At 32.4% G+C, this 18,235-nt stretch overlaps 1 protein-coding gene across 1 annotated transcript in view; it reads right to left on the bottom strand.

Annotated features, from left to right (window-relative positions):
- Positions 1–18,235, bottom strand: part of LOC130299968 (oocyte zinc finger protein XlCOF7.1-like) — a 78,768-nt gene that overhangs the window by 6,072 nt on the left and 54,461 nt on the right. The window contains exons 4-5 of the mRNA XM_056551512.1: positions 9,626–9,681; positions 320–800 (exon numbers count right to left, since the gene is read on the bottom strand). Coding sequence (XP_056407487.1) covers positions 320–800; positions 9,626–9,681 — 537 coding nt within the window. The remainder of the gene's footprint in view (positions 1–319; positions 801–9,625; positions 9,682–18,235) is intronic.

Genomic DNA, 18,235 nt, shown 5'->3' with positions numbered 1-18,235 from the left:
CAGAATTCAAGAAGAGCTGGGGGAGGTGTATAAATTCTATATATCCTGATCCATAGAGATAGCAGCAGTATACAGATAGAGCTGGAGGGGAGGTGTATAACTACTATATATATCCTGATCCCATAGAGACAGCAGCAGTATACATATAGAGCTGGAGGGGAGGTGTATAACTACTATATATATCCTGATCCCATAGAGACAGCAGCAGTATACAGATAGAGCTGGAGGGGAGGTGTATAACTACTATATATATATATATCCTGATCCCATAGAGATAGCAGGAGCAGCATATTCTCTACATTTAGTGGTTACTACTCACCTGGGCAGTTACCTGTAGGAATGTCCTCCCTATACTGCTCATCGTCAGTCACATCTGTCTCTTCTTCTTCCTTTATGTGTGTAGTATTAATATAGATCAGATCTTTTCCTGTAGGAATATCTTCCTTATACTGCTCATCACTACTCACATCTGTCTCTCCTTCTTCTTTCTTTATGTCTGTAGTAATAATATCAATCAGATCTTTCCCTGTAGGAATGTCCTCCCTATACTGCTCATCACCGCTCACATCTGTCTCTTCTTCTTCCTTTATGTCTTTAGCATTAATATAGATTGGATCTTTTCTTGTAGGAATGTCCTTCTTATACTGCTCATCACCGCTCACATCTGTCTCTTCTTCTTCTTCCTTTATGTCTGTAGCATTAATATAGATCAGATCTTTCCCTGAAGGAATGTCCTCCTTATACTGCTCATCATCGCTCCCATTGGTCTCTGGAGCGTTAATATCGCTCATGTCTTCTTCCTAATTGATAAGATAAAAAATATTGTAAACATCATCAGACAGTAGGAAAAGTCACATGGAATGTTTTACATGAACAGAAATGATCATTAATTATCATGACTACCAAAAATGACAGGAGGAGTCAGATGAGTCCCATTTAACATAGTAACATAGTTCATAAGGTTAAAATCAAATCAAATATCTATAACCAGTGATGTTATTACTCTCCAGAAATGCATCCAGGCTCCTTTTGAACTCCTTCACTGAGTTCACCATGACCACGTTCACCATGACCACCTCCTCCCCCGGAAGAAAGTTCCATAGTCTCACTGCTCTTACAGTAAAGAACCCCCGTCTGTGCTGGTGTAGAAACCTATTTTCCTCTAGACATAGAGGATGCCCCCTTGTTATAGATATAAATATGGGTATAAATAGATCATGGGAGAGATCTCTGTACTGCCCCCGATATACTTATACATAGTTATTAGGTTGCCTGTAATCCTTCATTTTTACAGTGAGTGAATTAAGAATTGAGGTGAAAACTACCAAATAAGGCACTTTTGGTGTCTCCAAGATGAAAAGATAGCAGAGGAGACCAATTAATAAATATTTGGGGTTTGTGGAGGAGCTAGGGTTCTATTACGGGGAATTAGGCTTATGAGAAGAGAGACATAGGGGTCTGGGGGGACTTGGGGTTCTTAAAAAAAAGGCAGAGGGGTCTGGGGAACATGGGGTTCTTGAAGAGGAGTACAGAAGAGTCTAGGGGAATGAAGGGTTAAGGAGGAGAAGGACAGAGTGGTTGGGGGGGGGCAGAAGGGTCTGGAGGAGGAGGGGACAGAGGGGTCCAGAGGTGAAATCAGGAGTCTAGGGGCAGAGAAGTTTGAAGAAGACAGACAGAGTCTGGTGAGGCACTTAGTGGGGACTTAGGGGTCAGAAGGAGGGAGACAGAGGGGTATAGGTGGACTGGGGAGAACTTAAAGGGTAGCTCCCACCATCCTACTTTTTTTTTTTTGCTAGCCCGTTCACCTCCCCCGCCACCCCGCTACGGCACTAGCCCGTTCTCTCCTTCCCCCCCCCCCGCCCCGCACACCCCATTCCCTCATTACACTTGCATTTACTGCAGAGTACGGCAGCGGGCGTGCAGGGACAGCGGTGGCAACGAGGTGCCGGCGGCGATGTGCGGGAGGAGTGGCCTCCCAGCCAGTGGCTGGGGAGCCAATGCGCTCGCTCCCGCCTGTCTGATTGACAGGCAGGGAGCGAGTGCAGCCTAACTGAAAAAGGACCGATTGCCACTCCAAAATCAGTCCTTTTTCAGTGGCCGGTTTTTAAATGTAAATTAAACCTTTTTAATGAAAAAAAAAATTTATAAAAGTATATTAGAGATATGTTGTAGTACATAAGTACTACAACATATCAAAAAATAAAGTTGGTGACCGTGCCCATTTAAGGGTCTGAAGGAGGACTTATGGGTCTGAGGGGACAGAGAAGTCTGAATTGGGATAGTTCAGGGGTGAAGCAAAACAGAGGAAACAGGGTGTGGCAGTATTATATTTAGGGGGCATAGTGTCTGTCAAGGTTATATTTAGGGGAATAGTAAAAAGTAGATGGGATGGGCACTGCAACACCTAATGATTGCAGCTGAGAGAATAAAGCAATGCAATGAATACGACCCGGTGTGAATATGGTTCTGTGGGGTACCAGACAAATAAAGGAAGGAGAGTAAATTCCACAATTCCAATAGCAAAGAAGAGATGTCTGCACTCGCCACGTAAATCCATTTAAAATCCGGACTTTATTCAGGCAAAAGGCAATGTCCATAACAAAAGTAATCACACCCGGGTGAACGGGGAGGGAGAGCAGCTAGCGGCTAGGCAGCCGTAGTATACTGGAACAACAGTACCGTTTCCTAACCGGAAGAAGCGTCATAGATGAGAAACGGTACTGTTGTTCCAGTATACTCCGGCTGCCTAGCCGCTAGCTGCTCTCCCTCCCCGTTCACCCGGGTGTGATTACTTTTGTTATGGACATTGCCTTTTGCCTGAATAAAGTCCGGATTTTAAAAGGATTTCCGTGGTGAGTGCAGACATCTCTTCTTTGTTATTGGAATTGTTATATTCAGGGGGAATGGTGTCTGACAGGGTTATATTCAGGGGGCATGGTGTCTTAGGGATGGGCGGTATGAGCAAAAACATGTATCAGGGTATTTTTTTAAGTGATGGCGGTTTCAGGGTATTTAACGGTATTCCCCCCCCCATGTGACCTGGGCGCCGCTTCTCTCCCAACAACCCCCCCCCCTCACAATTAATTATCAGCTGCGCTGTCCCCACATCTGTCCCCACATCATGTCACCCGCGTGCGCTCCTCTGCTCATCCTCCTATGAGTTGCTGGCCGCCAGCGCTAGAAATCTGTACTGTACTACAAATAACGTTTCCCGGGATGCAAAAATAAGCAAAGTAAACTTTAACTAACCTGCCTACGTTCCCCCGTTGCTCTGCTACCGTCTTCACTGTCCTGCGCTGTTGTCCTCTTGCAGTTACCTTGGGACGGGAGAGTCACAGAGCCAGCCTATCATCGGCCGGGGCCGATTATCGCCTAAACAGATTTTAACCCCTTGTCTGCTGAAATTGGTCCATTACAATAACTTCCTGCACAGAGTTACTGACTTTGGTACAAATACAGAGGACTTCACTTTTACAACTACCATCGTTCCTTTTCCACATAGGCCACCACAGCATTAGCACAGTTCTAGTTCATCGCTAAATTGGTCGTTATGGATGTAGAACTGTTCTGCAGGGACCCATATTAAAGCTCCCGTTTGTGCCTCCTGTCAGTCAATCTTTTACTCCACAGATTGGTGTCCACAGTCTAGCTCCCAGGCAGTATCTTCTCAGGTCCGATATCCACCTAGGGGTTCAGGTTCGCAGAAGCCCGAACAGAATGTTGACAAGTTGGGGCGACCTATTTACTGTTTAGGTGAAAGCCAAGTCTGTAATAATTACAAACAACGTATCAGTGTGTAATTACAACCAGTGCAGGTCCTTGTCTGCTCTATATGCTTCAAGACACATCCCAGAACCGCGTGCCCTCAGAGGTTTGATAAAAATGGTTAGGTGGAGTTCATTTAAAGGGGAAATCCAGGAAAAAACTGTTATATATATATTAACTGTCTCCAGAAAGTTAAACAGATTTGTAAATTACTTCTATTAAAAAATCTTAATCCTTTCAGTACTTATGAGCTGCTGAATTTGAGTTGTTCTTTTCTGTCTAAGTGCTCTCTGATGACACATGTCTCGGGAACTGTCCAGAGCAGAAGCAAATCCCCATAGAAAACCTCTTCTACTCGGTTACCAGAGCACTGTTACCAGACAGAAAAGAACAACTCAACTGCAGCAGCTGATAATTATTGGAAGGATTAAGATTTTTTTAATAAAAATAATTTACAAATCTGTTTAACTTTCTGGAGCCAGTTGATATAAAAAATAAAAAGTTTTTTCCTGGATAACCCCTTTAACCCCTTAAGGACGCAGGACGTAAATGTACGTCCTGGTGAGGTGGTACTTAACGCACCAGGACGTACATTTACGTCCTAAGCATAACTGCGGGCATCGGAGCGATGCCCGTGTCATGCGCGGCTGATCCCGGCTGCGATCTCGCGGGCGTCCGCCATTAACCCCTCAGGTGCCGGGATCAATACAGATCCCGGCATCTGCGGCAGTTCGCCATTTAAATGAACGATCGGATCGCCCGCAGCGCTGCTGCGGGGATCCGATCATTCATAACGCCGCACGGAGGTCCCCTCTCCTTCCTCCGTGCGGCTCCCGGCGTCTCCTGCTCTGGTCTGTGATCGAGCAGACCAGAGCAGAAGATGACCGAAAACACTGATCTGTTCTATGTCCTATACATAGAACAGATCAGTATTAGCAATCATGGTATTGCTATGAATAGTCCCCTATGGGGACTATTCAAGTGTAAAAAAAAATGTAAAAAAATGTAAAAGTAAAAAAAAAGGGAAAAATCCCCTCCCCCAATAAAAAAGTAAAACGTACGTTTTTTCCTATTTCACCCCCAGAAAGCGTAAAAAACATTTTTTATAGACAAATTTTTTTTAAGCGCAACAATAATATAAAAGTATATAATAATGGGTATCATTTTAATCGTATTGACCCTCAGAATAAAGAACACACGTCATTTTTACCATAAATTGTACGGCGTGAAAATGAAACCTTCCAAAATTAGCAAAATTGCGTTTTTCGTTTTAATTTCCCCACAAAAATAGTGTTTTTTGGTTGCGCCATACATTTTATGATATAATGAGTGATGTCATTACAAAGGACAACTGGTCGCGCAAAAAACAAGCCCTCATACTAGTCTGTGGATGAAAATATAAAAGAGTTATGATTTTTAGAAGGCGAGGAGGAAAAAATGAAAACGTAAAAATTAAATTGTCTGAGTCCTTAAGGCCAAAATGGGCTGAGTCCTTAAGGGGTTAAAGCTGTTAGCTAAGTTATTGCAAGACCATCATGACCCGGTGTTTCTTCGATTTCTCATTTTTGGTTTTACAGGAGAACGTCCATTCGAGGTTGGTGGCATTGCTCCAGTCCACTTGGGATTGTGCCAATTTGCTCTCTACAGTCCGGGATCCATAGTCAGTTGGGGCTTTAGTACAGGCTGAGATTTCTTAGAGGTATTTTGCCCACTGAACCCACTGGAGGGTCAACCCTAAAGGCATCGTCGCTAAAGAATTCTCTGAAAGTGTTTAATCTATGATCTCTCTGCACCATATTGTTCTAGCATCCCCAGTTTAAAGATTCCAGTCGAAGAATTTACAGTAAAATATTCCTCTGCAGACAAGGCCAAACAAATCAAATGGCTGGAAATATATTGCATCGCCACCCTGGTAATCTTCTGCTTTTTGACCATTTCGCCCCCGGACCTACACTGGATTCTTGTGAATCATTACAACTTCCTATTGGTCATTTATTACTTGATGATTTCCTGTTGATCAAAAACCCATAATCCACACCCCAAAAGTGAAATATTCCCATTTTCCATAATAAGGTTGAAGGTCCAGAAAGGGTGATTGCTTTTCTAGGTATAATCCTAGACACTAATAAAATGTAAGCTATACTCCCAGAGGAGATACAGAGGAGAATAAGGGAAGTTATTTGTTCGGCAATGGTGTCTCGGTTGTCTATGAAAATAGATTTACAGTCTCTCTTAGGGAAGCTAAATTTTGCCATGTGAATCACACCACAGAGGAGAGCTTTCATTTCACACGTATTGGAACTTCTACCTTCAGCCACAGAACAGGATAGCCTCATATGCTTGAACTCTCTAGCCATGGCCGATGTGGCCATGTGTGATACCTTTTTAGCACACTTTTCGTCTCAGAGGTCAAGGTTAGTTCCCCATGGGTATTTTCGGATAAGTCTGCACCCAAGGGGTTTGTAGCCATCCACAATAGGCAGAGGTTTGCCCGGCTTTGGCCTAGAGGGGGTGGAAAACAGTGCTGCAGATGCGTTATCTCATTTTCCCCTTTGCTTTCAGATAATGCCAGAGGCAGACAGAACAGGAATTCCGGCCCTAAGTCCCAGTGCATAAGGACATACCGTATTTTTCGCCCTATAGGACGCAGTGGCGTATAAGACGCACCTAATTTTTAGGGGCAAAATCTAAAAAAATAAAGATTTTGAAACCAATAGTGGTCTTCAACCTGTGGACCTCCAGATGTTGCAAAACTACAACTCCCAGCATGCCCGGACAGCCGTTGGCTGTCCGGGCATGCTGGGAGTTGTAGCTTTGCAACATCGGGGGGTCCGCAGATTGAAGACCACTGCATAGGAGGTAATACTCACGTGTCCCCGCCGCTCCGGACCCGTCACCGCTGCCCTGGATGTCGCTCCATCGCTGTCACTGTGTCCCCGTCACCCCGGAACGTCTCTGCTGCCGGCCGGGTATCTTCGCTCTCCGTCGCCGCCATCACGTCGTTACGCACGCCGACGCACGTAATGACGAGGAAGGAGAGCGTCGGCCATACAGGGGATCCCTGAACGGAGAAGACACCGAGGAGGCAGGTAAGGTCCCTCCCGGTGTCCTGTAAGCACTAACCCGGCTATTCAGTTGGGCTGTTCGGGACCGCCGCGGTGAAATCGCTGACTGAACAGCCGGGTTAGTGTCACTTTCGCTTCAGACGCGGCGGTCAGCTTTGATCGCCGCGTCTGAAGGGTTAATACAGGGCATCACCACGATCGGTGATGTCCTGTATTAGCCGCGGGTCCCGGCCGTTGATGGCCGCAGGGACCGCCGCGATAGGGGTGTATTCGCCGTATAAGACGCACCGACTTTTTCCCCCCAGTTTTGGGGAAGAAAAAGTGCGTCTTATACAGCGAAAAATACGGTACATTTACATCCACTGTCCTTAAGGGGTTAAGGTAATCCATTAGTATTTAGGTTAATTGGCTCACGTCTTTCCTGTAACCATGAATATATATATATATATATATATATATGTTTAGTATGTCCCATGACCCTCTGCTCCAGTGTAAAGTAGTGTATAACGGGTTAATGTTGTGTCCCTTCAAACCTCAAAGAGAATTCAACACAGCCATTAATATCTAATCCTTGGCAACACCCTTGAGTGCACCCCTAAGTGGAAATGTGAAAATTGGGCCCAAAGTGTCCATAATATTTTGTGTAGACACCATTATTTTCCAGCACTGCCTTAAGCCTTTTGGGCCTGGAGTTCACTAGATCTTCACAGGTTGTTCCTGGAGTCCTGGTGTTGCACCATTTGGGAAAAGTGTGTGATTGTGATTATGGAGGTCAAGATTGTGATGTAATGATCAAATGGTGAAATCTCCTCCATTTCATGACCATTTCCCATATTTCATGTTCATTGACTAAACATATAATATAGGGGATAGGATATGAAATGGAGAGAAATGACCTTAAAGGGGTACTCCCGTGGAAACCTTTTTTTTTTTTTTTTTTTTTTTTAATCAACTGGTGCCAGAAAGTTAAACATATTTGTAAATCACCTCTATTAAAAAAATCTTAATCCTTCCAGTACTTTTTAGGTGCTGTATACTAAAGAGAAATCCAAAAAAGAAATGCATTTCCTCTGATGTCATGAGCACAGTGCTCTCTGCTGACTTCTGCTGTCCATTTTAGGAACTGTCCAGAGCAGGAGAAAATCCTCATAGCAAACATATGCTGCTCTGGACAGTTCCTTAAATGGACAGCAGAGAGCACTGTGGTCATGACATCAGAGGAAATGCATTTCTTTTTTGGATTTCTCTTTAGTATACAGCCCCTAAAAAGTACTGGAAAGGATTAAGATTTTTTTAATAGAAGTGATTTACAAATCTGTTTAACTTTCTGGCACCAGTTGATTAAAAAAAAAAAAAAAGTTTTCCACGGGAGTACCCCTTTAAATCCCCCCTCTGCATTTCATGTGCTTGGTATAGTCTGCACACTCTCCGGCATTGTTGCGTTCCTCCCTCCTACACGCTGCACCATGAAGTGACTTTGCTTTCTGGACCAATCTTTTTTTGGGGGGAGGGGGACAGGGGATTGGGGGAATGTTTGTTTTTTCCTCCTCACTTTCTAATAGCCATAATGCTAGGTCCATATGATTACAATGATATCCAGTTTATAGGTTTATAAGGTTATTTTGTATTCTACTCCTTAAAAAGATAGGGGGCGATTGATCAAACCCGGTGTAAATGAGAAGTAATGCAGTTGCCCATAACAACCAATCAGATCACTGCTTTAAAGGGGTACACTACTGCTCTAGCGTTCAAACATTTTGTTCTGAACACTCACACTTGGAGCGGGCGGCAGGGTCGTGATGTCAAGGCCACGCCCCTCGTGGTGTCACAACACGCCCCCCCTCAATGCAAATCAATGGGAGGGGGTGTAACATCTGCCACACCCCTCCCATAGACTTTAATTGAGGGGGTGTGGTGTGACGTCACAAAGGGGCATGTTCATGAGGTCATGACCCTGCAGCCCACACCCAGCATTCTAACCGAACGCTGGGTGCTGATTGGGACCCCATGATTTTCCCATAGGTGTCCCGATCAGTTCCACTGAGCTACCAGCACTTGATATTTAGCATTTTAATCAACTTTAATTTCAGCATTTTAAGGGTTAATGCCGGACTTCAGCCTGATCAGTGATGACCACCATTAGCCACAGGTCCTAGAAGATTAGAGCAGCCGGGACCAATCGTGTATGAAGCGCCAGCGTGTGACCTTTATAGACCTGTAATACGTAATAATTGCAGTGTGATAATGTGATAACGATATATCGTGCAGCCCTAATATATATACACAAAGATATATATATATATATATATATATATATATATATACACAGACACACACACATATATATATATATATATATACACACAGACACACACATATATATATACATATATATATATACACACAGACACACACATATATATATATATACACACAGACACACACATATATATATATATATATATATACTCACACACAGACATATATATATATATATATATATATATACACACCGACACACACACATATATATATATACACACACACAGACATATATATATATATATATATATATATATATATATATATATATATACTCACACACAGACATATATATATATATATATATATACACACACAGACACACACACACATATATATATATATATATATATATATATACACACACACAGACATATATATATATATATACACACACACACATATATATATATATATTCACACACAGACATATATATATCTAAACACACATTTATATATATATACACACATACCTTCACCCGAAAGCAATACAGGAGCCCTGTGCTTATAGGAAATGTACTAACAGGACCTGCGATGATGTCATAGTCAGGTGATCAGTCAAATGGAGGAGTCACATGATCGGGGGCTGCTGCTATGGCTCATCTGCTCAGTGTAGAGATAAATGATGTCAGAGGACGGTGACTGTAGGTGTCTATGTGGATAAGAAGATGTATGGACACCGACAATAACAGGACAAAATACACTAAATGTCTGTATTATAGTATATACATGTATTATAGTATTATAGTATATACATGTATTATAGTATTATAGTATATACATGTATTATAGTATTATAGTGTATACATGTATTATAGTATTACAGTATATACATGTATTATAGTATTATAGTATATACATGTATTATAGTGTATATGTCAGAGGACGGTGACTGTAGGTGTCTATGTGGATAGGAAGATGTATGGACACCGACAATAACAGGACAAAATACACTAAATGTCTGTATTATAGTATATACATGTATTATAGTATTATAGTATATACATGTATTATAGTATTATAGTATATACATGTATTATAGTATTATAGTATATACATGTATTATAGTATTATAGTATATACATGTATTATAGTATTATAGTATATACATGTATTATAGTATTATAGTATATACATGTATTATAGTATTATAGTATATACATGTATTATAGTATCATAGTATATACATGTATTATAGTATTATAGTATATACATGTATTATAGTATTATAGTATATACATGTATTATAGTATTATAGTATATACATGTATTATAGTATTATAGTATATACATGTATTATAGTATCATAGTATATACATGTATTATAGTATTATAGTATATACATGTATTATAGTATTATAGTATATACATGTATTATAGTATTATAGTATATACATGTATTATAGTATATACATGTATTATAGTATTATAGTATATACATGTATTATAGTATTATAGTATATACATGTATTATAGTGTATATGTCAGAGGACGGTGACTGTAGGTGTCTATGTGGATAAGAAGATGTATGGACACCGACAATAACAGGACAAAATACACTAAATGTCTGTATTATAGTATATACATGTATTATAGTATTATAGTATATACATGTATTATAGTATTATAGTATATACATGTATTATAGTATTATAGTATATACATGTATTATAGTATTATAGTATATACATGTATTATAGTATTATAGTATATACATGTATTATAGTATTATAGTATATACATGTATTATAGTATTATAGTATATACATGTATTATAGTATTATAGTATATACATGTATTATAGTATTATAGTATATACATGTATTATAGTATCATAGTATATACATGTATTATAGTATTATAGTATATACATGTATTATAGTATTATAGTATATACATGTATTATAGTATTATAGTATATACATGTATTATAGTATATACATATATTATAGTATTATAGTATATACATGTATTATAGTATTATAGTATATACATGTATTATAGTGTATATGTCAGAGGACGGTGACTGTAGGTGTCTATGTGGATAAGAAGATGTATGGACACCGACAATAACAGGACAAAATACACTAAATGTCTGTATTATAGTATATACATGTATTATAGTATTATAGTATATACATGCATTATAGTATTATAGTATATACATGTATTATAGTATTATAGTATATACATGTATTATAGTATTATCGTATATACATGTATTATAGTATTATAGTATATACATGTATTATAGTGTATATGTCAGAGGACGGTGACTGTAGGTGTCTATGTGGATAAGAAGATGTATGGACACCGACAATAACAGGACAAAATACACTAAATGTCTGTATTATAGTATATACATGTATTATAGTATTATAGTATATACATGTATTATAGTATATACATGTATTATAGTATATACATGTATTATAGTATATACATGTATTATGGTATATACATGTATTATAGTATTATAGTATATACATGTATTATAGTATTATAGTATATACATGTATTATAGTATTATAGGATATACATGTATTATAGTATTATAGTATATACATGTATTATAGTATTATAGTATATACATGTATTATAGTATTATAGCATATACATGTATTATAGTATTATAGTATATACATGTATTATAGTATTATAGTATATACATGTATTATAGTATTATAGTATATACATGTATTATAGTATCATAGTATATACATGTATTATAGTATTATAGTATATACATGTATTATAGTATTATAGTATATACATGTATTATAGTATTATAGTATATACATGTATTATAGTATTATAGTATATATATGTATTATAGTGTATATGTCAGAGGACGGTGACTGTAGGTGTCTATGTGGATAAGAAGATGTATGGACACCGACAATAATAGGACAAAATACACTAAATGTCTGTATTATAGTATATACATGTATTATAGTATTATAGTATATACATGTATTATAGTATTATAGTATATACATGTATTATAGTATTATAGTGTATACATGTATTATGGTATTATAGTGTATACATGTATTATAGTATTATAGTATATACATGTATTATAGTATATACATGTATTATAGTATATACATGTATTATAGTATTATAGCATATACATGTATTATAGTATTATAGTATATACATGTATTATAGTGTATATGTCAGAGGACGGTGACTGTAGGTGTCTATGTGGATAAGAAGATGTATGGACACCGACAATAACAGGACAAAATACACTAAATGTCTGTATTATAGTATATACATGTATTATAGTATTATAGTATATACATGTATTATAGTATTATAGTATATACATGTATTATAGTATTATAGTATATACATGTATTATAGTATTATAGTATATACATGTATTATAGTATTATAGTATATACATGTATTATAGTATATACATGTATTATAGTATATACATGTATTATAGTATTATAGAATATACATGTATTATAGTATTATAGTATATACAAGTATTATAGTATATACAAGTATTATAGCATTATAGTATATACATGTATTATAGTATTATAGTATATACATGTATTATAGTGTATATGTCAGAGGACGGTGACTGTAGGTGTCTATGTGGATAAGAAGATGTATGGACACCGACAATAACAGGACAAAATACACTAAATGTCTGTATTATAGTATATACATGTATTATAGTATTATAGTATATACATGTATTATAGTATTATAGTATATACATGTATTATAGTATTATAGTATATACATGTATTATAGTATTATAGTATATACATGTATTATAGTATTATAGTATATACATGTATTATAGTATTATAGTATATACATGTATTATAGTATTATAGTATATACATGTATTATAGTATCATAGTATATACATGTATTATAGTATTATAGTATATACATGTATTATAGTATTATAGTATATACATGTATTATAGTATTATAGTATATACATGTATTATAGTATATACATGTATTATAGTATTATAGTATATACATGTATTATAGTATTATAGTATATACATGTATTATAGTGTATATGTCAGAGGACGGTGACTGTAGGTGTCTATGTGGATAAGAAGATGTATGGACACCGACAATAACAGGACAAAATACACTAAATGTCTGTATTATAGTATATACATGTATTATAGTATTATAGTATATACATGTATTATAGTATATACATGTATTATAGTATATACATGTATTATAGTATATACATGTATTATGGTATATACATGTATTATAGTATTATAGTATATACATGTATTATAGTATTATAGTATATACATGTATTATAGTATTATAGGATATACATGTATTATAGTATTATAGTATATACATGTATTATAGTATTATAGTATATACATGTATTATAGTATTATAGCATATACATGTATTATAGTATTATAGTATATACATGTATTATAGTATTATAGTATATACATGTATTATAGTATTATAGTATATACATGTATTATAGTATCATAGTATATACATGTATTATAGTATTATAGTATATACATGTATTATAGTATTATAGTATATACATGTATTATAGTATTATAGTATATACATGTATTATAGTATTATAGTATATATATGTATTATAGTGTATATGTCAGAGGACGGTGACTGTAGGTGTCTATGTGGATAAGAAGATGTATGGACACCGACAATAATAGGACAAAATACACTAAATGTCTGTATTATAGTATATACATGTATTATAGTATTATAGTATATACATGTATTATAGTATTATAGTATATACATGTATTATAGTATTATAGTGTATACATGTATTATGGTATTATAGTGTATACATGTATTATAGTATTATAGTATATACATGTATTATAGTATTATAGTATATACATGTATTATAGTATATACATGTATTATAGTATTATAGCATATACATGTATTATAGTATTATAGTATATACATGTATTATAGTGTATATGTCAGAGGACGGTGACTGTAGGTGTCTATGTGGATAAGAAGATGTATGGACACCGACAATAACAGGACAAAATACACTAAATGTCTGTATTATAGTATATACATGTATTATAGTATTATAGTATATACATGTATTATAGTATTATAGTATATACATGTATTATAGTATTATAGTATATACATGTATTATAGTATTATAGAATATACATGTATTATAGTATTATAGTATATACAAGTATTATAGTATATACAAGTATTATAGCATTATAGTATATACATGTATTATAGTATTATAGTATATACATGTATTATAGTATTATAGTATATACATGTATTATAGTATTATAGTATATACATGTATTATAGTATTATAGTATATACCTGTATTATAGTATTATAGCATATACATGTATTATAGTATTATAGCATATACATGTATTATAGTATTATAGTATATACATGTATTATAGTATTATAGTATATACATGTATTATAGTATATACATGTATTATAGTATTATAGCATATACATGTATTATAGTATTAAAGTATATACATGTATTATAGTGTTATAGTATATACATGTATTATAGTGTTATAGTATATACATGTATTATAGTGTTATAGTATATACATGTATTATAGTGTTATAGTATATACATGTATTATAGTGTTATAGCATATACATGTATTATAGTATTATAGTATATACATGTATTATAGTATTATAGTATATACATGTATTATAGTATTATAGTATATACATGTATTATAGTATTATAGCATATACATGTATTATAGTATTATAACATATACATGTATTATAGTATTATAGCATATACATGTATTATAGTATTATAGTATATACATGTATTATAGTATTATAGTATATACATGTATTATAGTATTATAGTATATACATGTATTATAGTATTATAGTATATGCATGTATTATAGTATTATAGTATATACATGTATTATAGTATATACATGTATTATAGTATTATAGTATATACATGTATTATAGTATTATAGTATATACATGTATTATAGTATTATAGTATATACATGTATTATAGTATATACATGTATTATAGTATTATAGCATATACATGTATTATAGTATTATAGTATATACATGTATTATAGTATTATAGTATTATAGTATATACATGTATTATAGTATTATAGCATATACATGTATTATAGTATTATAGTATATACATGTATTATAGTATTATAGTATATACATGTATTATAGTATTATAGTATATACATGTATTATAGTATTATAGGATATACATGTATTATAGTTTTATAGGATATACATGTATTATAGTATATACATGTGTTATAGTATTATAGTATATACATGTATTATAGTATTATAGTATATACATGTATTATAGTATTATAGTATATACATGTATTATAGTATATACATGTATTATAGTATTATAGGATATACATCTATTATAGTATATACATTTATTATAGTATTATAGTATATGCATGTATTATAGTATTATAGTATATACATTTATTATAGTATTATAGGATATACATCTATTATAGTATATACATTTATTATAGTATTATAGTATATGCATGTATTATAGTATTATAGTATATACATTTATTATAGTATTATAGGATATACATCTATTATAGTATATACATGTATTATAGTATTATAGTATATACATGTATTATAGTATTATAGTATATACATGTATTATAGTATTATAGTATATACATGTATTATGGTATTATAGTATATACATGTATTATAGTATTATAGTATATACATGTATTATAGTAATATAGTATATACATGTATTATAGTGTTATAGTATATACATGTATTATAGTATTATAGTATATACATGTATTATAGTATTATAGTGTATACATGTATTATAGTATTATAGTATATACATGTATTATAGTATTATAGTATATACCTGTATTATAGTATTATAGTATATACATGTATTATAGTATTATAGTATATACATGTATTATAGTATTATAGTATATACATGTATTATAGTGTTATAGTATATACATGTATTATAGTGTTATAGTATATACATGTATTATAGTATTATAGTATATACATGTATCATAGTATTATAGTATATACATGTATTATAGTATTATAGTATATACCTGTATTATAGTATATACCTGTATTATAGTATTATAGTATATACCTGTATTATAGTATTATAGTATACACCTGTATTATAGTATTATAGTATATACATGTATTATAGTGTTATAGTATATACATGTATTATAGTGTTATAGTATATACATGTATTATAGTATTATAGTATATACATGTATTATAGTATTATAGCGTATACATGTATTATAGTATTATAGTATATACATGTATTATAGTATTATAGTATATACATGTATTATAGTGTATATGTCAGAGGACGGTGACTGTATGTGTCTATGTGGATAAGAAGATTTATGGACACCGACAATAACAGGACAAAATACACTAAATGTCTGTATTATAGTATATACATGTATTATAGTATATACATGTATTATAGTATTATAGTATATACATGTATTATAGTATAATAGTATATACATGTATTATAGTACTATAGTATATACATGTATTATAGTACTATAGTATATACATGTATTATAGTATTATAGTATATACATGTATTATAGTATTATAGTATATACATGTATTATAGTATATACATGTATTATAGTATTATAGTATATACATGTATTATAGTATTATAGTAAATACATGTATTATAGTATATACATGTGTTATAGTATTATAGTATATACATGTATTATAGTATTATAGTATATACATGTATTATAGTATTATAGTATATACATGTATTATAGTATTATAGTATATACATGTATTATAGTATTATAGGATATACATCTATTATAGTATATACATTTATTATAGTATTATAGTATATACATTTATTATAGTATTATAGGATATACATCTATTATAGTATATACATTTATTATAGTATTATAGTATATGCATGTATTATAGTATTATAGTATATACATTTATTATAGTATTATAGGATATACATCTATTATAGTATATACATGTATTATAGTATTATAGTATATACATGTATTATAGTATTATAGTATATACATGTATTATAGTATTATAGTATATACATGTATTATAGTATTATAGTATATACATGTATTATAGTATTATAGCATATACATGTATTATAGTATTATAGTATATACATGTATTATAGTATATACATGTATTATAGTATTATAGTATATACATGTATTATAGTATATACATGTATTATAGTATTATAGTATATACATGTATTATAGTATATACATGTATTATAGTATTATAGTATATACCTGTATTATAGTATTATAGTATATACATGTATTATAGTATTATAGTGTATACATGTATTATAGTATTATAGTACATACATGTATTATAGTATTATAGTATATACATGTATTATAGTATTATAGTATATACATGTATTATAGTATATACATGTATTATAGTATTATAGTATATACATGTATTATAGTATTATAGTATATACATGTATTATAGTATTATAGTATATACATGTATTATAGTATTATAGTATATACATGTATTATAGTGTATATGTCAGAGGACGGTGACTGTAGGTGTCTATGTGGATAAGAAGATTTATGGACACCGACAATAACAGGACAAAATACACTAAATGTCTGTATTATAGTATATACATTTATTATAGTATTATAGTATATACATGTATTATAGTATTATAGTATATACATGTATTATAGTATTATAGTATATACATGTATTATAGTATAATAGTATATACATGTATTATAGTACTATAGTATATACATGTATTATAGTACTATAGTATATACATGTATTATAGTATTATAGTATATACATGTATTATAGTATTATAGTATATACATGTATTATAGTATTATAGTATATACATGTATTATAGTATTATAGTATATACATGTATTATAGTATTATAGTAAATACATGTATTATAGTATTATAGTATATAC

Source organism: Hyla sarda, chromosome 1, assembly GCF_029499605.1.
Source record: "Hyla sarda isolate aHylSar1 chromosome 1, aHylSar1.hap1, whole genome shotgun sequence".
Classification (NCBI taxonomy): domain Eukaryota; kingdom Metazoa; phylum Chordata; class Amphibia; order Anura; family Hylidae; genus Hyla; species Hyla sarda.
The sequence above is the reverse complement of the archived record's forward strand: the minus strand, read 5'-3'. Positions and strand labels throughout refer to the sequence as shown.